Genomic DNA, 22296 nt, shown 5'->3' on the forward strand with positions numbered 1-22296 from the left:
AGGAGGAATAACATGCTGCTAGCTAGCTAACATGGATTTCCAAGTGTGGAGGAGGAATAACATGCTGCTAGCTAGCTAACATGGATTTCCAAGTGTGGAGGAGGAATAACATGCTGAAAGCTAGCTGACATACATCTGTTGTTGCTACACCGTATTCAAATGATTAGCCAGTTGGCTAGACTATGGCTGGTTAAGGAGCAGCATTTATCATAAGGATTTAGGGGGGGGGATGTTTGCCCATAGAATTAAGCACCGGTAATATGGGTAGCCTAACTAGGCTCGACACATTTTTAACATTCTTAAAATAGATCCTAACTGATCTAAGACAGATAATTTTTACGAGGATTAAATGTCATGAATTGTGGAAAACTGAGTTTAAATGTAGTTGGATAATGTGTACATAAACTTCCGACTTCAGCTGTATATGGGGCATACAACAATATCAGCTCTGTAGATTTTGCTGTGAAGAGACAGAATCAATGCAAGTTCTCCCACTTAAAAAGATGAGAGGCCTGTTATTGTCATCATAGGTACACTTCAACTATAACAGACAAAATGAGGGGGAAAAAAAACTAGAAAATCTAATGGTAGGATTTTTTATGAATTTATTTGCAAATCATGGTGGAAAATAAGTATTTGGTCAACGACAAAAGTTTCTAAATACTTTGTTTATATACCCTTTGTTGGCAATGACAGAGGTCAAACGTTTTCTGTAAGTCTTCACACACTGCTGCTGGTGTTTTGGCCAATTCCTCCATGCAGATCTCCTCTAGAGGAGATGTTTTGGGGCTGTTGCTGGGCAACACAGACTTCAGATGGGCCTGGACATGTGTCCCCCTGCTTGAGCCAGTACGTCTGGCACTGCAGGATTTAAGTCCCTGGCGGCATAGTGTGTTACTGATGGTAGGCTTTGTTACTTTGGTCCCAGCTCTCTGGAGGTCATTCACTAGGTCCCCCCCCTTGTGGTTCTGGGATTTTTGCTCACCGTTCTTGTGATCATTTTGACCCCACGGGGTGAGATCTTGCGTGGAGCCCCAGATCGAGGGAGATTATCAGTGGTCTTGTATGTCTTCCATTTCATAATAATTGCTCCCACAGTTGATTTCTTCAAACCAAGCTGCTTACCTATTGCAGATTCAGTCATCCCAGCCTGGTGCAGTTCTACAATTTTGTTTCTGGTGTTCTTTGACAGCTCTTTATTCTTGGCCATAGTGGAGTTTGGAGTGTGACTGTTTGAGGTTGTGGACAGGTGCCATTAATACAGGTAACGAGTGGAGGACAGAGGAGCCTCTTAAAGAAGAATTTACAGGTCCGTGAGAGCCAGAAATCTTGCTTGTTTGTAGGTGACCAAATACTTATTTTCCACCATAATTTGCAAATAAATTCATTTAAAAAATCCTACAATGTGATTTTCTGGATTTTTTTTTGTCTGTCATAGTTGAAGTGTACCTGTGATGAAAATTACAGGCCTCTCTGATCTTTAAGTGGGAGAACGTGCACAATTGGTGGCTGACTAAATACTTTTTTTGCCCCACTGTACCTATATCTCCACCTACAGGAAACAATGGGACGACCTCAGACTTCCATGAGTACATTTTAACTTCCAGCAATTGTTTACAGCATTGCATGCTGCGCGAACGTACATTATTCGAAATAATATGTTATCCCGATTAAAATGGTGTAGAACTTCAAAGCACCAAAATATATACCTTTAAATACTTGGCGAAATAGTAATGTCCCCATTTCCGCAAAACAATGGCTGTATGAAAGTTCTAAAAGCAGCCTTATTTAACCAGCATATGATTTATCTACCACCATTTGCCTTTTTGTAGTTTGTAGTCTAGCGGTTAAGGGCATTAACCAAAAAGGTGGCAGGTTCAAACCCCCAAGCCGACTAGGTGAAAAATCTGCCAATATACCATTGAGCAAGGCACTTAACCCGAATTGTTCTAGTAAGTCACTGTGGACGAGAGTGTCTGCTAAATTACAAGAATGTTAAATGTAAACTAGGCCTCTCTGTGAAAGCGTAGCAATAACTGATGACATGGCAGGCAGCAAACTCCGGAAAACGAACTGCTCCGCAAAGCAAAGGCTCTTTTGAGAGCTACCAGATTTATATTGACGTATAAATAGTATGGTGTTTTTGGTTAGTGTCAGTCTCATTGTTATGCTATAAATTGTTATTTTAATGTTGTAAGTGATCAACTTAATTATAAAATGTTATATTTTGCAATTCTGAGTAATTACTACTTTAGTAAGAATATACACTATTCAGTATTACTGCAATTGCTAAACAATTCCAATAGATTACAACCGAAGATCTCAAATTAAATTTCAGAAGAAAACTCTGCGTAAGCTTTTTCACCCATCCATTTCCACACTGCTAACTCAAGACATAGGACTGAAAAAGTATTTACCTATTACTTTTGTCACGAACCGGCTCAAAGCCCGTAACAAAGGGAGACAACGTGGAGATAAGGAGTAGCAAAATATGTATTTATTAACTAAAGCAACTAAGTATAATATACAATGGTGTGTGTAATCAGTAATCAGTAGTGTAAGTGAGTGTTTTGCATGCATGAATGTGATAATGCAGGGTGATGAAAGGTGCCAAAGCAAACAAACAAAAGGCTACCAAGAACCACAACAGAATCTACAAAAGGTGTCTGCATGGAGAGAGTCTCTTCCATGAATGTGGAAGAGGTCTATTTATCCTGGGAGACACCTGGCCCAGGTGTTTCCCATGTAGCTGACGACCCTCTCAACTCCGCCCACCGGCATCCTAATAAGGAAACAAGAACAAAGACAGAATACGGCAGACAGAGTGGGAGGGTCGTCACATTCCCCCCCATAAAACCGGGGACCAACAAGGACCCCGGAACAACATACCAGCCTCCCGCGTCCCAAATTGACACAGGCCTCCCGCGTCCCAAATTGACACAGGCCTCCCGCGTCCCAAATTGACACAGGCCTCCCGCGTCCCAAATTGACACAGGCCTCCCGCGTCCCAAATTGACACAGGCCTCCCGCGTCCCAAATTGACACAGGCCTCCCGCGTCCCAAATTGACACAGGCCTCCCGCGTCCCAAATTGACACAGGCCTCCCGCGTCCCAAATTGACACAGGCCTCCCGCGTCCCAAATTGACACAGGCCTCCCGCGTCCCAAATTGACACAGGCCTCCCGCGTCCCAAATTGACACAGGCCTCCCGCGTCCCAAATTGACACAGGCCTCCCGCGTCCCAAATTGACACAGGCCTCCCGCGTCCCAAATTGACACAGGCCTCCCGCGTCCCAAATTGACACAGGCCTCCCGCGTCCCAAATTGACACAGGCCTCCCGCGTCCCAAATTGACACAGGCCTCCCGCGTCCCAAATTGACACAGGCCTCCCGCGTCCCAAATTGACACAGGCCTCCCAAATTGCGCCTCCCGCGTCCCAAATTGACACAGGCCTCCCGCGTCCCAAATTGACACAGGCCTCCCGCGTCCCCAAATTGACACACAGGTCCCTGACACAGGCCCCGCGTCCCAAATTGACACAGGCCTCCCGCGTCCCAAATTGACACAGGCCTCCCGCGTCCCAAATTGACACAGGCCTCCCGCGTCCCAAATTGACACAGGCCTCCCGCGTCCCAAATTGACACAGGCCTCCCGCGTCCCAAATTGACACAGGCCTCCCGCGTCCCAAATTGACACAGGCCTCCCGCGTCCCAAATTGACACAGGCCTCCCGCGTCCCAAATTGACACAGGCCTCTGCGTCCCAAATTGACACAGGCCTCTGCGTCCCAAATTGACACAGGCCTCTGCGTCCCAAATTGGTGAGGGGTTATGTGTTCACACCTCCACCTGCCCCATCCAACCTCAGACCTCAGCAACCTTTGCGCATAGGAAGCAATATTTAAGAGGAAAGAAGAACACAAGACCAGGAGGGAACAGACAGGAAAGATAGAACATGACAACCCGAAACAATGGTCAGTCATGTAAACATTCAGGAACATGGCACAAAAGACCAACGAAAAGATCAGGGTCCTTCTTAATTTTTACAACTCCCAACGATTCATAGTCACTTCCAACGATTCATAGTCACTTCCAACGATTCATAGTCACTTCCAACGATTCATAGTCACTTCCAACGATTCATAGTCACTTCCAACGATTCATAGTCACTTCCAACGATTCATAGTCACTTCCAACGATTCATAGTCACTTCCAACGATTCATAGTCACTTCCAACGATTCATAGTCACTTCCAACGATTCATAGTCACTTCCAACGATTCATAGTCACTTCCAACGAAACAGAATTTCACTAATTTCAATCATTTAAGCTTGTAGTGTTCAGAGATCTTCAACAGCTGTTCTTAAGTACATAATTCTAACAGGTCCTCTGATGGAAAGCGAATGAACTTGTGTACATGAGACACCATAGTCATAAGTAAGTAATCTTGCTCAACCCCTCTGCTGAGCACATCAGACCACAACCAGAGAAATGACAATCACCCTGAGCACCACAGAAGAGAGATGAGATACAGAGCTTCCCCAAAACCTACAATAACTCAACCCTAGTCTTCGTGCAGATTTGTGGTGGGTATTTACGCACTGTAGCCCGCTGGCAAGGAAATAGAACTCCCCAGCATGCTGGCAAATTCCACCAAGCCACGGACGTGCCCCCGAGACAACTGCTCAGTCCACAGACACCACACAAAAATAACAAACATTTAACCATGCCCAACATGTCCAAAATTGAAACACGTCGCTAAGCCTATCAGGGGAATAAGGCTATAGCTCTGGGTAGCAAGTTCCACTACCCTACACAAATCTCCTACCGAGGTACACAGCCGATTTACTCACCTCCTCAGACTGACTTCCCAACAGAAAGTAGAACAAGAGTTTCCAGGCTAGGCAAGGCCTGGAAACTAACCATTATACTCTCTCCAACGCAGCACACAAACCAAACAAAGGCAACCAATACTGGGCCGATCACACTCAAACACCATATTCAAACCAAACACGTACCTCCACGGTCTCCCAAACCAATAGTTCAAAGATCCCGGACGAGCACCCACTTGTCACGAACCGGCTCAAAGCCCGTAACAAAGGGAGACAACGTGGAGATAAGGAGTAGCAAAATATGTATTTATTAACTAAAGCAACTAAGTATAATATACAATGGTGTGTGTAATCAGTAATCAGTAGTGTAAGTGAGTGTTTTGCATGCATGAATGTGATAATGCAGGGTGATGAAAGGTGCCAAAGCAAACAAACAAAAGGCCACCAAGAACCACAACAGAATCTACAAAAGGTGTCTGCATGGAGAGAGTCTCTTCCATGAATGTGGAAGAGGTCTATTTATCCTGGGAGACACCTGGCCCAGGTGTTTCCCATGTAGCTGACGACCCTCTCAACTTCGCCCACCGGCATCCTAATAAGGAAACAAGAACAAAGACAGAATACGGCAGACAGAGTGGGAGGGTCGTCACACTTTGTAATATGATGATTGATGTTTAATACTACCAGTTTTCATATTATACTTGATTACTATAACTATTATCAATAATCATGAACATTAATTCAGTCACCCCTGGTCAACAAAAACAAATTTTCCTAGTACATTCATTGTTAAATTCATCAACCAGCCGCTCTGCCTTCTCGCACAAGTAGCAATCTCAAAAAGGTCCGCCAAAAGCTTGTGCCGTCAACGGCAGCGAGCACTGCCTTCTCGCTGAAACGAGGGGCATGTTGAGGTAAATTTGTTAACCACAAGGGTTGCATGTCGTTATTTCTTGGCTGGCTGTGGAAGACGCACGCTTATGTATTTTATATTCAGACGCTGTTCATTCACACGGTCATGTGAGATATTAAGATGATTTCATAATGCATGTATATGTAACAGTATAGCTTCCGTTCCTCTCCTCACCCCTACCTGGGCTCGAACCAGGGAACCTTTGCACACATCTACAACTGCCCACGAAGCATCGTTACACATTGGTCCACAAAATCCGCGGGCCATGCAGAGCAAGGGGAACAACCACTTCAATGTCTCAGAGCGAGTGACGTCACCGATTGAAACGCTATTAGCGCACGCCCGCTAACTAGCTAATCATTTCACATCGGTTACACTCACCCCCCTTTTGACCACCATCTTTTCCACAGCAACCAGTGATCCGGATCAACAGCATCAATGTAACAGTTTTGCTTCCGTCCCTCTCCTCTACCTGGGCTCGAACCAGAGACCCTCTGCACACAAACCACAGCCACATTCGAAGCATCATTACTCATCGATCCACAAAAGCTGCGGCAGAGCAAGGGGAACCACTACTTCAAGGTCTCGGAGCGAGTGACGTCACCGATTGAAACGCTATTAGCGCACACCCCGCTAACTAGCTAGCCATTTCACATCAGTTACACATACTAGGGTTGAGGTTAGCACATCTCACTAGTAACTCTTTGGCCGGGGTTCAATAACTGTTATAGTTATCTTTTTACTCTCCCAAAAGCAACACAGGCCAAATAACGAGATTATACACACAAAGTAATGAGTGACCATTTAGAAAATCATGGAACATTGGTTGCATGCCGATTTATGTCAATCATATTGCTGCTTGTACCCTTAACCGATGCTTCGGGGTATTTTATTTAACTAGGCAAGTCAGTTACGAACAAATTGTTATTTTCAATGACAGTCTAGCGTTTTGTTCGGATTTTTCCACCCTTTTCTGAGAATTAAAAAAAAAAAATATATATATATATATTTGGTTACCCCATGACCAGAAAATGTTTAACATTTGATGCATCCCTAGTATCGTGAGTCACCGCAACATGTAACCAGGCGAACGGTGAGCTCACTCATGAAGTAGCCATAACCTTGTTAATAATAAGTTACCATTGGTCAGCCATCAAGGTTAACGCTGGCAGTACATTGCTCACAATGGCAATGCTGGTATTGTGACGTAAAACAATGGGCTAGGAATAGAATGTTCAGAAGGCCAGTTGGTGACACGGTGCTAATAAGAGCTGGCAAGGTGAAAAATGCCCTAAAATAAGACCCGTTTTTTTCACGATTACTTCAAAACTACCAATCAACTAAGATGTGTTTTTGAATACCCATACTTGCATAATGTATACTACATACTTAATTGAGTATATACTACTAGTTCATTTTCGTACACTAAACGAATGGTATCGTTTCAGTTGAGTATACTAGAAGTTGATGTTAGTTACTATGCAACCTATTGCTAGCATAACAAATGACTAGCTAAACATTTTACGGTTTCGGGTGTGTTCATAAATTCAATCTGGAGTGCCAGAGAGCGCTCTGGGTGTTCGGAAATCCAGAGCGTTGCCAGATTGTATTTACGAATGGGCAATCTGGAGTGCCAGAGTGCGCTCTGTGCGTTCCTAAATCCAGAGAGCTGTCAGATTATACACTGGCAGAGGGTGAGGGAGGAAGGAATTATTTTTAAATGGACCGCCCTTGCCCGGAAATTCACTCCTTCATCCCGCAACGATTGTGTTGTTTTCAGCCACCGGTAGCTTGTGGGTGCTTTATATGCGCCACAGTCAATTGTGATGACTTATATTAATAATTATATAGTTAACTGTTTGATAGCTAGCAAATTAATTAGCTAACTAAACGTTAGCCTGCCAAGCTACTTCCGAAGAAGGAAAATTGACATTTTTACTTACACTTGTATGTTGACTCCATATTGACGTTCAACTTAAGTTTTGGCGGACATCTCTTAGCAGATGTACAATCATTGCAAATTGAATTATGGGGCGTTCAATGCCCCGAAATGAACATAATTGTGCACTTGCAAACTACACTGAAAACGAGGGCTGAAGGTTTAAATTGAAAACTTCCCTTGCTTGGCTAAATCATTTGGACCGACTACAAATGTAATAATATATAATATCATTATTATTATTATTATTACTAAAATATAATAATCAGAAAATGTGTCCCGCCTAGTTCGTCATAAAATATGTAAAGTTAACGTTAGTTTGCTACCGCTAAAAATCAACAAGTATACTGTAGCTTGCTAGTTGGTTGCTAGCTAAAAACATGGGTACTGAAAGCGAGGATATTGACTAGTTACAGTGGCTAGCGTTATCTACTTGGCCGTCTTGCTACAGTAGCTCATTGAGCTCCCCAATAACCAGACACTATCCGCAGGCCCAGAAGGTACGCGAGCCCGCGGTCTCGTAAAACTTTACTCACCGGCAGCACTTCATTCAAGGACAGGTTAACGGGGATGTCCTCTACCTCGAGTTCGCCCTCCTCCACCTCCATCGGTTCAAATTCGCGGGCATCTCGGTCTGAATCCGACTCTGAGCAGTCTGACTTCACTGAAACCCGTAGGCTGCGTACTGCGGCCATGATGCGGGCGACCGGTTTCGAAACAGGAAAAAAATGCCCCGTTTACGTCGTGACGTATTTCATTTCACCGTACGTCGTCTTCACGGAGTCTCGTAGCAAAGCTTTGCTTAATTAACCCTGTGAGCGTAGCGTTAATAACGCAAGATTGAGTTCTTCGGTGAAGTTTATCAGCGGTTGGCATCCAACGTTATTGTGCAGTACTTGCCTAGTTAAATAAAGGTTAAATAAATAAAAAATACCGCCAACCACTGTACTCAGTGTGAGGAGACCTTCCCTCCTCAGATATCACATTTATTTTGGGAGATTGTAAAATATATTTTAATTCAAGACAGGATAAATATATTGTTTCAGGTGATAATAAACATGTTTTATTTTGTTACTTTTTCCTCAACTTTATATCAAGTCAAGCTAGATTGCACTGCAGAGAAACTAGCTCTTTAGAAGCAAATATATTTTTTAACTACCCAAGATAGACCATATCCTGTCGTTTCCAATGGGAGGCAAGTGAGCTGAGTAGATGGGATCAAGTGTGGAGATGTGTTTTTCAAAGTTGCATTTATTTGTCTATCAGATGTCAGTCAGATGGCTTAGTTACTTAAATTAAATAAACCGTCATCATATTCAAATGAAGCTCAAATGAGATGCAGATGTTGGACTGGACTGAGATTTGGAGAAGAGGGAATGCAATGCTTTTCCAACAGTCTTGAAGGAGTTCCCACATATGCTTAGTACTTTTTGGCTGCTTTTCCTTCACTCTGCGGTTCAACTCAACCCAAACCATCTCAATTGGGTTGAGGTCGAGTGATTGTGTAGGCCAGATCATCTGATGCAGCACTCCATCACTTCTTCTTGGTCAAATTGCCCTTACACAGCCTGGAGGTGTCCTGTCCTATTGAAAAACAAATGATAGTGGGACTAAGTGCAAACCAGATGGGATGGCGTATCGCTGCAGAATGCTGTGGTAGCCATGCTTGTTAAGTGTGCCTTGAATTGTAAATAAATCACTGACAGTGTCACCAGCAAAGCACCCCCACACCATCACACCTCCTCCAGTGCTTCATGGTGGGAACCACACGTGCGGAGGTCATCCGTTCACCTACTCTGCGTCTCACAAAGACACGGCTGTTGGAACCAAAAATCTCCATTTGGACTCATCAGACCAAAGGACAGATTTCCACTGGTCTAATTTCCATTGCTCGTGTTTCTTGGCCCAAGCAAGTAATCTTCTTATTGGTGTCCTTTAGCCTTTAGTAGTGGAATCTTTGCAGCAATTCAACCATGAAGGCCTGATTCATGCAGTCTCCTCTGAACAATTGATTTTGAGATGTGTCTGTTACCTGAACTCTGTGAAGCATTTATTTGGGCTGCAATTTCAGAGGCTGGTAACTCTAATGAACTTATCCTCTGCAGCAGAGGCAGTGGCAATTTTACCATGTAAATCTTGGTGGGGCAACAAACAAAAAAAAAGGCTAAATTAATAGGTGAAAATAAACAAAATTATTAGGGTGAGGCACTTTGAACGCCGTTTGGGTCTTTGTGTGTCAAAAAAAAGATACACATCATAACACTATTTGACGCGTTAAATAAGCTTTTAATTTGACACGTCAAATAACACAATTCTATTATGGAATGTTGTGTGTTCTGAATTTGCACGTGCAAGCCAAGCACCCACATGGGTAGGCAGAGCCTTCCATAAAAATGAAGCTCTATAGGAGAAAGCCCTGACTCCAGTTGTTTGCTTAGAAATTCTAGGGACAATTGGGCCTTTCTAGGGAGTTTTTCCTAGCCACCGTGCTTCTACACCTGCATTGCTTGCTGTTTGGGGTTTTAGGCTGGGTTTCTGTACAGCACTTTGAGATATCAGCTGATGTAAGAAGGGCTATATAAATACATTTGATTTGATTTGATTACTACTATCAGTAGCACTGTCAAAGCTGTACAGAAAAAGTTAGTAAACAAGAACACACCAACCAGGAACGATATGTTTACAATACCTCCGTTGGTGAAAATAGACCACATTATAATGGTGAGGCACATGGGCTACTAACAGCTTACTACACAACATACACTTAGTATTACTTTCTTAGCTACTGTGGGAGCAAAACTCACGACTATGATTACATTTCCATTATTAGCAGCATATAGGCTGTCCACTTTGAAGAGCTGACACAGAATGGCTACATAAGGAATGGAACATATATGACCAGGGCCTGCTACCATTATAACCTAAATGTGGGTGTTAACAAGCAAGAACTGAGATGGAAAGATAATGGTGGAGGAAGGTCAAGGGAAGCTATTTTCATATAGAGGGAGGGGCTCTATACATTATGCAGAGACAGAATACTATAAAGGCAGGGCTCTGTGATATGAGAATTGAGCTTTTTCCTTGGAAATGCTCAGCTCTGTTACTCTGTAATTATGTCTAACTGAATCTACAAGTTCCGGTATCTGTGTAAATATCAAGATTTTCCACAACACTAAATGACTCATACAGTGGGGCAAAAAAAATATTTAATCAGCCACCAATTGTGCAAGTTCTCCCACTTAAAAAGATGAGAGAGGCCTGTAATTTTCATCATAGGTACACTTCAACTATGACAGACAAAATGAGGGGAAAAAATCCAGAAAATCACATTGTAGGATTTTTAATGAATTTATTTGCAAATTATGGTGGAAAATAAGTATTTGGTCAATAACAAAAGTTTATCTCAATACTTTGTTATATACTGTATATACTGTACTCTATATCAACTACTGCATCTTTATGTAATACATGTATCACTAGCCACTTTAACTATGCCACTTTGTTTACATACCCTACATTACTCGTCTCATATGTATATACTGTAATCGATACCATCGTGTGTAGCTCAGTTGGTAGAGCATGGCGCTTGTAACGCCAGGGTAGTGGGTTCGATCCCCGGGACCACCCATACGTAGAATGTATGCACACATGACTGTAAGTCGCTTTGGATAAAAGCGTCTGCTAAATGGCATATATTATTATTATTATTATTATTATTATTATTATTATTATTATATTATTATTATTATTATTATTATTATTATTATTATTATTATTATTATATTATTATTATTATTATTATTATTATTATTATTATTATTATTATTATTATTATTATTATTATCTTGCCTATGCCGCTCTGTACCATCACTTATTCATAAATTTATGTACATATTCTTTATCCCTTGATACTTGTGTGTATACGGTAGTAGTTTTGGAATTGTTAGGTTAGATTACTCGTTGGTTATTACTGCATTGTCTGAACTAGAAGCACAAGCATTTCGCTACACTCGCATTAACATCTGCTAACCATGTGTATGTGACAAATACATTTGATTTGATTTGATTTACCAAATGCCAATGACCAAAAGCCTACTTCCAAAGTTGTGGCAAAATTGCTTAAGGACAACAACGTCAAGGTATTGGAGTGGACATCACAAAGCCCTGACCTCAATCCTATAGAATATTTGTGGGGAGAACTGAAAAAGCATGTGCGAGCAAGGAGGCCTACAAACCTGACTCAGTTCCACCAGCTCTGACAGGAGGAATAGGCCAAAATTCACCCAACTTATTGTGGGAAGCTTGTGGAAGGCTACCCAAAATGTTTGACCCATGTTAAACAATTTAAAGGCAATGCTACAAAATGCTAATTGAGTGTATGTGTATTTTTGACCCACTGGGAATGTGATGAAAGAAATAAAAGCTGAAATAAATCATTCTCTCTGCTATTATTCTGACATTTCACATTCTTAAAATAAAGTAATGATCATAACTTACGAAAACAGGGAATTTCTACTTGGATTAAATGTCAGGAATTGTGAAAAACTGAGTTTTTAAATGTATTTGGCTAAGGAGTATGTAAACCTCTGACTTCAACTGTATATACAGGCACCGGATAGTCGAGCTAATTGGAGGTAATATGTACATGTAGGTATAGTTAATGTCACTTTGCAAAGATGATAAACAGAGAGTAGCAGCAGTGTAAAAGAGGGGTGGGAAGTGTGGGACACACACACAATGCAAATAGTCTGGGTAGCCATTTGATTACCTGTTCAGGAGTCTTATGGCTTAAAGCTGTTGAAAAGCCTTTTGGTCCTAGACTTGGTGCTCCGGTACCGCTTGCCATGCGGTAGCAGACAGAACAGTCTATGACTGGGGTGGCTGGGGTCTTAGGGCCTTCCTCTGACACCGCCTGGTGTAGAGGTCCTGGATGGGAGGCAGCTTGGCCCCGGTGATGTACTGGGCCATACGCACTACCCTCTGTAGTGCCTTGCGGTCGGAGGCCGAGCAGTTGCCGTACAAGGCAGTGATGCAACCAGTGTTGCAGCTGTAGAACCTTTTGAGGATCTGAGGACCCATGCCAAATCTTTTTAGTTTGCTGAGGGGGAATAGACCTCTTTATGACTGTCTTTGTGTGTTTGGACCATTCTAGTTTGTTGGGGATGTGGACACCAAGCAACCTGAAGCTCTCAACCTGCTCCACTACAGCCCTGTCGATGAGAATGGGGGAGTGCTCGGTCCTCCTTTTTCTGTAGTCCACAATCATCTTGTCCTGATTACGTTGAGGGATAGGTTGTTATTCTGGCACCACCCGGCCAGGTCTCTGACCTCCACCCTATAGGCTGTCTCGTCATTGTCGGAGATCCAGCCTACCACTGTTGTGTCTTCTGCAAACTTAATGATGGTGTTGGAGTCATGTCTGGCCACAGAGTCGTGGGTGAAAAGGGAGTACAAGAGGGGACTGAGCATGCACCCCTGAGGGGCTCCAGTGTTGAGAATCAGTGTGGCGGATGTGTTGTTAGCTACCCTTACCACCTGCGTGCAGCCCGTCAGGAAGTCCAGGATTCGGTTGCAGAGGGAGGTGTTTAGTCCCAGGATCCTTAGCTTAGGGATGAGCTTGAGGGCACTTTGGTGTTGAACGCTGAGCTGTAGTCAATGAATAGTATTCTCACGTAAGTGTTCCTACTGTCCAGGTGGGAAAGGGCAGTGTGGAGTGCAATAGAGTTTGCATCATCTGTGGATCTGTTTGGGCTGTATACAAATTGGAGTGGGTCTAGGGTTTCTGGGATAATGGTGTTAATGTGAGCAATGACCAGCTTTTCAAAGCACGTCATGGCTACGGACGTGAGTGCTACGGGTCTATAGTAATTTAGGCAGGTTACCTTAGTGTCCTTGGGCACAGGGACTATGGTGGTCTGCTTGAAACATGTTGGTATTACAGACTCAATCAAAGACATGTTGAAAATGTCAGTGAAGACACCTGCCAGTTGGTCAGCGCATGCCCGGAGCACATGTCCTGGTAATCCGTTTGACCCCGCGGCCTTGTGAATGTTGACCTGTTTAAAGGTCTTACTCACTTAGGCTATGTAGAGCGCGATCACACAGTCATCCGGAACAGCTGATGCTCTCATGCATGCCTCAGTGTTGCTTGCCTCGAAGCGAGCATAGAAGTGATTTAGCTCAACTGCCAGGCTCATGTCACTGGGCAGCTCGCGGCCTTTGTAGTCTGTACAGTTTGCAGGTCCTGCTTTAATTTTGGCTTGTAAACAGGAATCAGAAGGATAGACTTGTGGTCAAATTTGCCAAATGGAGGGCGAGGGAGACCTTTGTATGCTCTCTTTGTTCGGTCTACAGCTCTAGTGTGGTCTACAGCTCTGTAGACAATAGCAAAATCACACAATTCTCCCCAAAGCTTAAAAAAAAGTCACACAACCCTCCCCTTTTTTGGACCACCCCATTAAATGTATAACTGTCCTTTACTCCTCTCTAACTGGGGGAGATGTCTGTGGGTCACAGGTCAGCAAACATGTAGAGCCAGGTCGCTCTCAGATTCCTTGATTATTGCTTCACCTCTCCCTTTTTGCGTTAAAATGGGTCTGTTTACACGACTGAGAGCTGAGAATAACTTCAGTTCTTCAAAGAAAAAGGGATGGTGAAATATCATAGCAATTAATTGATAGAATCCAGAATCTCAACTTGGTCTCAGAGCATTTTGTATTACATTTACATTTACATTTAAGTCATTTAGCAGACGCTCTTATCCAGAGCGACTTACAAATTGGTGCATTCACCTTATGACATCCAGTGGAACAGTCACTTTACAATAGTGCATCTAAATCTTAAAGGGGGGGGTGAGAGGGATTACTTATCCTATCCTAGGTATTCCTTAAAGCTGTGGGGTTTCAGGTGTCTCCGGAAGGTGGTGATTGACTCCGCTGTCCTGGCGTCGTGAGGGAGTTTGTTCCACCATTGGGGGGCCAGAGCAGCGAACAGTTTTGACTGGGCTGAGCGGGAGCTGTACTTCCTCAGTGGTAGGGAGGCGAGCAGGCCAGAGGTGGATGAACGCAGTGCCCTTGTTTGGGTGTAGGGCCTGATCAGAGCCTGGAGGTACCGAGGTGCCGTTCCCCTCACAACAGCTAATTAGCAACTTTTTAAATACTACATTTTGCACCTACTTAGCATGTTAGCTAACCCTTCCCCTAACCTTAACTCTTTTAGCTAACACTTCACCTATGGTCTAATGGTGTTATGGTCTAATGGTCTAATGTTGTTATGGTCTAATGTTGTTATGGTCTAATGTTGTTATGGTCTAATGTTGTTATGGTCTAATGTTGTTATGATCTAATGTTGTTATGGTCTAATGGTCTAATGTTGTTATGGTCTAATGGTCTAATGTTGTTATGATCTAATGTTGTTATGGTCTAATGTTGTTATGGTCTAATGTTGTTATGGTCTAATGTTGTTATGGTCTAATGTTGTTATGGTCTAATGGTCTAATGCTGTTATGATCTAATGGTCTAATGCTGTTATGATCTAATGTTGTTACGATCTAATGTTGTTATGATCTAATTGTCTAATGTTGTTATGGTCTAATGGTCTAATGTTGTTATGATCTAATGGTCTAATGTTGTTATGGTCTAATGTTGTTATGGTCTAATGTTGTTATGGTCTAATGGTCTAATGTTGTTATGATCTAATGTTGTTATGATCTAATGTTGTTATGATCTAATGGTCTAATGCTGTTATGGTCTAATGGTCTAATGTTGTTATGGTCTAATGTTGTTATGGTCTAATGGTCTAATGTTGTTATCGTAGAATGTATGCACACATGACTGTAAGTCGCTTTGGATAAAAGCGTCTGCTAAATGGCATATATTTTATTATTACCTAACCCTAACCTTAACCCTTTTAGCTAACTCCTAAACTTTTGCAGATTTGTATTGTAAAATAAAATATTGTGTCGTTTTGAAAATTCATAACTTAATACACTTAGAAAATTCGTAACATATTGTACGTTTCAAAATTTGTGACATATACGATTTGTAATTTCATCATCCACAAATGAATACATACCATACGAAACGTAACATATCATACTAAATGGGGTGTCTCAGATTTACATTCAGAATAATGATCTGTGACCAGGTTGAGAATCTGCATTTAGTATGGGAAATTTACTTAGTTCTGGATGAACGATGAAGCACTAAATCACAATCATACAGTGCTGAAAAGAAACACAGCAGGGCCATGTCAAGGTCCAAACCAAGAATATATCGAGGATTTCTTCTCTTTGTGACACAGACATATTGAGGATATCTGTAGTTATTCTCTGAGGAGTTTAAAGCCTTACTTTAATTCTAGAGGAGTTGAGGGTGGAGAGAACTCAGGAGTAATAGGGGTGCGATTACAAGAGCTCAGTGGTGGAAAAAGTACCCAATTGTCATACTTGAGTAAAAGTAACAATACCTTCATAGAAAGTTACTCGATTAAAAAGGAAGTCTAAAAATATAGAATGGTACCAACACATCCTCAGAGAGCAACTTCTCCCAACCATCCAGGAACAGTTTGTGACGAACAATGCCTTTTCCATTATGATGGAGCACCTTGCCAAAAGGTGGCTCGGGGAACAAAACTAAGTGGCTCGGGGTGGCTCGGGAACAAAACATCGATATTTTGGGTCCATGACCAGGAAAATCCCAAGACCCTAATCCCATTGAGAACTTGTGGTTAATCCTCAAGAGGTGGGTGGACAAACAAAAACCCACAAATTCTGACAAACTCTAAGCATTGATTATGCAAGAATGGGCTGCCATCAGTCAGGATGTGGCCAGAAGTTAATTGATAGCATGCCAGGGCAGATTGCAGAGGTCTTGAAAAAGAAGGGTCAACACTGAAAATATTGACTCTTTGCATCAACTTCATGTAATTGTCAATAAAAGCCTTGGACAGTTATGAAATGCTTGTAATTATACTTCAGTATTCCATAGTAACATCTGACAAAAAATATCTAAAGACACTGAAGCAGCAAACTTTGTGGAAATTAATATCTGTGTCGTTCTCAACTTTTGGCCACGAATGTACACTGAATGTTTACATGGTGTGTTCAATAAAGACATGAACATGTATAATTGTGTGTTATTAGATTAAGCAGACTGTTTCTGTCTGTTGTGACAAGTTTTAGAAGAAGAAAGTTCTTTGTTTCTGGCCAATCTGAGTTTGTGAATCGAACCCACAAATGCTGACGCTCCAGATACTCAACTCGTCTAAAGAAGGCCCCTTTTATTGCTTCTTTACTCAGAGCAGTTTTCAGCTGTGCTAACATAACTGCAAAAGGGGTTTCTAATGATTAATAAGCCTTTTAAAATGATTAACTTGGATTAGCTAACACAACGTGCCATTGGAACACAGGAGTGATGGTTGCTGATAGGCCCATTATGTAGATATTCCATAAAAAAATCTGCTGTTTCCAGCTATAATAGTCATTTTACAACATTAACAATGTCTACACTGTATTTATGATCAATTTGATGGTATTTTAATGGACAAAAAAAATGTGCTTTTCTCTCAAAAACAATAATTTCTAAGTGACCCCACTTTGTAACGTAACAAAGTGGAAAAAAGTCAAAGGGTGTGGATACTTTCCGAATGCACTGTAAACAGTGTACATCATGACGGTCTTCCATAATTATGGGATAATAATGTTGACCGAACCCTGTGAGTTTACATTTGGAATTTCGTAGTCACAAATTGAAATTCATGTCTCTTGTTTGTTTTCTGTCACTAGAGGAGCACAGTTGTATATGGAAAGACTGTGGGTTCTGTTCTGTGGAGAGTGCTGAGGAGTTGAAGCGCCACGTCTATTTCCACTGTTACCACACCAAGCTGAAGCAGTGGGGCCGGGGGGTACTCAAGGCCCAGCCCAGCCTCGGCACCTGCACCATTGGCCTCCACAACCGCAACATCGTGCCTGACATCACAGACAACTTCATCTGCCAGTGGGACCAATGTGAGGTGAGACGCTGTTAGTGTGGGTCATATCTAGCTTAGATGTGAAGCTTGTGGACAGACATAGCATTAAGCCAGGCATAGACAAGGGACATGCACAGAACACACAGAGCTCTTTTCTTTAGATGGGTTTAGGTTCTATTCAAGTGGATGGAGCACATCAGGTTAAGTGGGGAAGTTATCAGATCATGTACTTTTGTTGGTCTTACTCTCATGGTAACGGTCTTTGACAGTAACACGGCTTTTTGTATGTGTGTTTGCAGCAACCCTCTCTGGTCAACCCAGAGTGGTTCTACCGCCATGTGGAGATGCACAGCATGTGTATGGACGTACCCCCTGCTGAGAATGAGACATTGGTGTGCTGTGGCTGGAAGGGTGAGTCCACTGACCCCTGTCAAGATGGTAGTATAGAAAGTAGCAGCCTACAACTATTTAGGAGAAACCACTGAGTCTTTCAGTTGGTGTGTAGTTTTTTATTATCTTGGCATTGACTGTGGATGAAATAGGTAAGAGCAGGGTTGGCCTATAACTGGCTGTAATGATACCTGGAACCAGAGTGAATACCACAACTGAGAATATCAACTGTACTTATTTTCCCCTGACTTTTCTTCAGACTGCGACGCCAGGTTTAAAGGGCGGTTTAAGCTGCGGGAGCACCTGCGGAGCCACACTGGGGAGAAGGTGGTGGCTTGCCCAATCTGTGGAGGGATGTTTGCCAACAACACCAAGTTCTTTGACCACATCAGACGGCAGACCACCATCGAGGGTGAGAGGGGAAGGTCAGGGGTGGATTGGATTAATGGCTTTGCTAACATTGTGGAGTATAACCCAATAACATATTTACTACTTAATGACTGTCTCGTACCTCTCGTAGGTCAGAGGTTCCAGTGCTCCCACTGCTCCAAGCGCTTTGCAACGGAGAGACTACTGAGGGACCACATGAGGAATCATGGTCAGTCCCTTGAACTCCCTTCTTTGTATTTATACGTTGATCTATCGTTTGCTGCCGAGTAGTGCTGTGGTCTGATCAGTTCCTTTCTATCCCTATCTGCTGTTAGTGAACCACTACAACTGTCCATTGTGTGACATGACCTGCCCGTCCCCCTCATCGCTGCGGAACCACGTCAAGTTCCGCCACAGCAACGAGAAGCCTTACAGCTGTGAATACTGCGAGTACAGGTAGGTTAGGTAGATACTAAAGTAATACCCAGGACTCCCGGAAATGAATTATATTTAAGAAGTACCTGTTTAGTGTGGTCAAGTGTTAACAATTGCCTGAATGTTAGTAAAAGGTGACCCATCATAACCCATGTTTCCTGTGGTGTGTGTGTGTGTCAGCTGTAAAAACCTTATCGACCTTCGTAAACACCTGGACACCCACAGCAATGAGCCGGCCTACCGCTGTGACCTCACTAACTGTGACTACACCACACGCTCACTGCACTCCATCAAGAACCACTACAAGAAAGTACATGAGGTGAGAGAGGGAGATGTCAACATTTTTATGTTATGTTATGTTATGTTATTTTTATGTTATGTTATGTTATGGTCTAATGGTCTAATGTTGTTATGGTCTAATGTTGTTATGGTCTAATGTTGTTATGGTCTAATGTTGTTATGGTCTAATGTTGTTATGGTCTAATGTTGTTATGGTCTAATGTTGTTATGGTCTAATGGTCTAATGTTGTTATGGTCTAATGGTCTAATGTTGTTATGGTCTAATGTTGTTATGGTCTAATGTTGTTATGTTCTAATGTTGTTATGGTCTAATGGTCTAATGTTGTTATGGTCTAATGTTGTTATGATCTAATGGTCTAATGTTGTTATGGTCTAATGTTGTTATGGTCTAATGGTCTAATGGTGTTATGGTCTAATGGTCTAATGGTGTTATGGTCTAATGGTCTAATGTTGTTATGGTCTAATGTTGTTATGGTCTAATGGTGTTATGGTCTAATGTTGTTATGGTCTAATGTTGTTATGGTCTAATGTTGTTATGGTCTAATGTTGTTATGGTCTAATGTTGTTATGGTCTAATGTTGTTATGGTCTAATGTTGTTATGGTCTAATGTTGTTATGGTCTAATGTTGTTATGGTCTAATGTTGTTATGGTCTAATGTTGTTATGGTCTAATGGTCTAATGCTGTTATGGTCTAATGGTCTAATGCTGTTATGATCTAATGGTCTAATGCTGTTATGATCTAATGTTGTTATGATCTAATGTTGTTATGATCTAATGTTGTTATGATCTAATGTTGTTATGATCTAATTGTCTAATGTTGTTATGGTCTAATGTTGTTATGGTCTAATGTTGTTATGGTCTAATGGTCTAATGTTGTTATGATCTAATGTTGTTATGATCTAATGTTGTTATGATCTAATGGTCTAATGCTGTTATGGTCTAATGGTCTAATGTTGTTATGGTCTAATGCTGTTATGATCTAATGGTCTAATGCTGTTATGATCTAATGTTGTTATGATCTAATGTTGTTATGATCTAATGTTGTTATGATCTAATGTTGTTATGATCTAATGTTGTTATGATCTAATGTTGTTATGATCTAATTGTCTAATGTTGTTATGGTCTAATGTTGTTATGGTCTAATGGTCTAATGTTGTTATGATCTAATGTTGTTATGATCTAATGTTGTTATGATCTAATGGTCTAATGCTGTTATGGTCTAATGGTCTAATGTTGTTATGGTCTAATGTTGTTATGGTCTAATGGTCTAATGTTGTTATCGTAGAATGTATGCACACATGACTGTAAGTCGCTTTGGATAAAAGCGTCTGCTAAATGGCATATATTATTATTATATTATTTTATACTTTTCACTCTGCTGAGCCAAGCTAAGCTATACTGGACAGGCCTAGTTATGCATCCACCATAGTTTGCTGGAACCGTGCTGAAAATAACTATTTGAAGCCATGTTGTGCAAGTCAGCCATGTAAAGACCACTATAATGTATGCGCTCAAAGCCTAAACTCTATTTGAAGATGTTTACCTTTTGTGTTGACAACTCGGGGAGATTTTGTGGCTCGCTACAAGTGTCATGTCTGTGATCAGTGCTTCACTAGGGGAAACAACCTCACTGCCCACCTCCGCAAGAAGCACCAGTTCAAATGGCCCTCTGGACACCCACGATTCAGGTACCAACTACTGAGCCATTCAACATGGCAAAGAGAACATTTATAGCCAGCATACTAGGACAACCAATTTGAAAGTGCATGTGGTTGAGATAGTCTGCATTGGTAAGATCTCATTCTATATAAGTAGTTTGGCTCCATAATCATTAGTGGGTGAATGAGAATGAATGAGAAAGTCTGAGCCTATTTCGATCATCATTTTGGTCTTGTGGCTAACTATTATTTCTCTCTTCCCTCTCTCTCCCAGGTATAAGAAACACGAGGACGGCTTTATGCGTCTGCAGCTGATTCGCTATGAGAGCATGGAGCTGACAGAGCAACTGATGAGAGAGAGACCAGAGGGAGAGGACGCTTCCCAGACAGAGAGCTTGGGGCCTGGGGAAGACGAGGAGGATGCCAGGGCGGTAGCACACTTCACAGACTTACAGGTGGAGATGAGAGGGGTGCTGTTGGGTGGGGTGTGGGATCAGGGGGAGGGGGTATTCTATGTTCTGACTAGTGGTGACCCGTCTCAGGCAGGGGAGGACACTGTGATGCTCCAGGACACTGCTCAGCAGCTGGGCATGCAGGTCGTATAACTACTACAACCCCTTACACATACTGCTTCTCTCATGGCTCTCACATCTGGGCAGTGACCCAGCACAGAGAGGCACCAGGGCGGGAGAGCTGCACCTGTCACTGGGCACACCTGTCTGAGTGTGAGGAGGAGGACCTCTTCTTCCTCTTCTTATCTGCCCTCAGTGCAGGGCGCACTCATCACAGCACACATTTTAGAACTGAAGAGGTGTTTTCCAACAACTGATCCATCATTTGTGGAGACTCAGACAGTTGCTATGTTTTGCATCATAAAATGTTTTGAGCTAAGCTGAAGGGACTAGATAGGGGTAGCCTATATTATAATGCAGGATAAATCAATGAACCAGCGAACTTGCCTAAATGTGACTCGTTTCAGGAAACGAGCCCTATGTCAAGCGTCACTACTTCACAGGAGGCATTTGAACTAAACTTTTATTTTTGTTGGCAGAAATGTGTTCTGGAACATGTAAACTTTCATGTCCCTTTAATAACAAATGTGTATGCCATCTGTAAATAGGAATAAAATACGAGCCATGGAAAAAGCCAGGAACCTTCCCTCATGTCCAGCCTCATGATTGGCTGGACATGCCCAGAGATTAGTTTGGATTGGTCTGCCATGTAGTCTGCTTCTGTCTATAACATGAGCTGCTCAGTATAGCATGTGTAGGTAATCCTTTCTAACATGTATTTTTTTTAAAGATATTACAAAGAACTGCAAAAATGTTGCTAATGCTCTCCACTTTCTGGAGGACCGAGTTCAGTAGAATGTCCAGTGGAAGCAGAGTATGATAGCTAAGGAGATATGCAAATATACAGAGTAAGTCGAAAAGAGAACACATAGAAGGCTGTTGAATTAAACTAGAGGTCAACCGATTATGATTTTTCAAC

The 22296-nt window shown here is 42.2% G+C and overlaps 1 protein-coding gene and 1 pseudogene across 1 annotated transcript; one reads left to right on the top strand and one right to left on the bottom strand.

Annotated features, from left to right (window-relative positions):
* Positions 1-8418, bottom strand: part of LOC124040359 — a 38211-nt pseudogene extending 29793 nt beyond the window's left edge.
* A 5855-nt stretch (positions 8419-14273) lies between these two features.
* Positions 14274-21410, top strand: LOC124045245 (histone H4 transcription factor-like). The gene is made up of 9 exons (XM_046364561.1): positions 14274-14277; positions 17468-17694; positions 17952-18063; positions 18302-18454; positions 18563-18640; positions 18747-18867; positions 19027-19164; positions 20710-20835; positions 21080-21410. Exons 1-9 carry the CDS (start codon positions 14274-14276, stop codon positions 21408-21410), a joined length of 1290 nt encoding a protein of 429 aa, XP_046220517.1.
* The last annotated feature ends 886 nt before the right edge of the window (positions 21411-22296 follow it).

This window comes from Oncorhynchus gorbuscha, linkage group LG01 (genome assembly GCF_021184085.1).
Source record: "Oncorhynchus gorbuscha isolate QuinsamMale2020 ecotype Even-year linkage group LG01, OgorEven_v1.0, whole genome shotgun sequence".
Taxonomy (NCBI): Eukaryota; Metazoa; Chordata; class Actinopteri; order Salmoniformes; family Salmonidae; genus Oncorhynchus; species Oncorhynchus gorbuscha.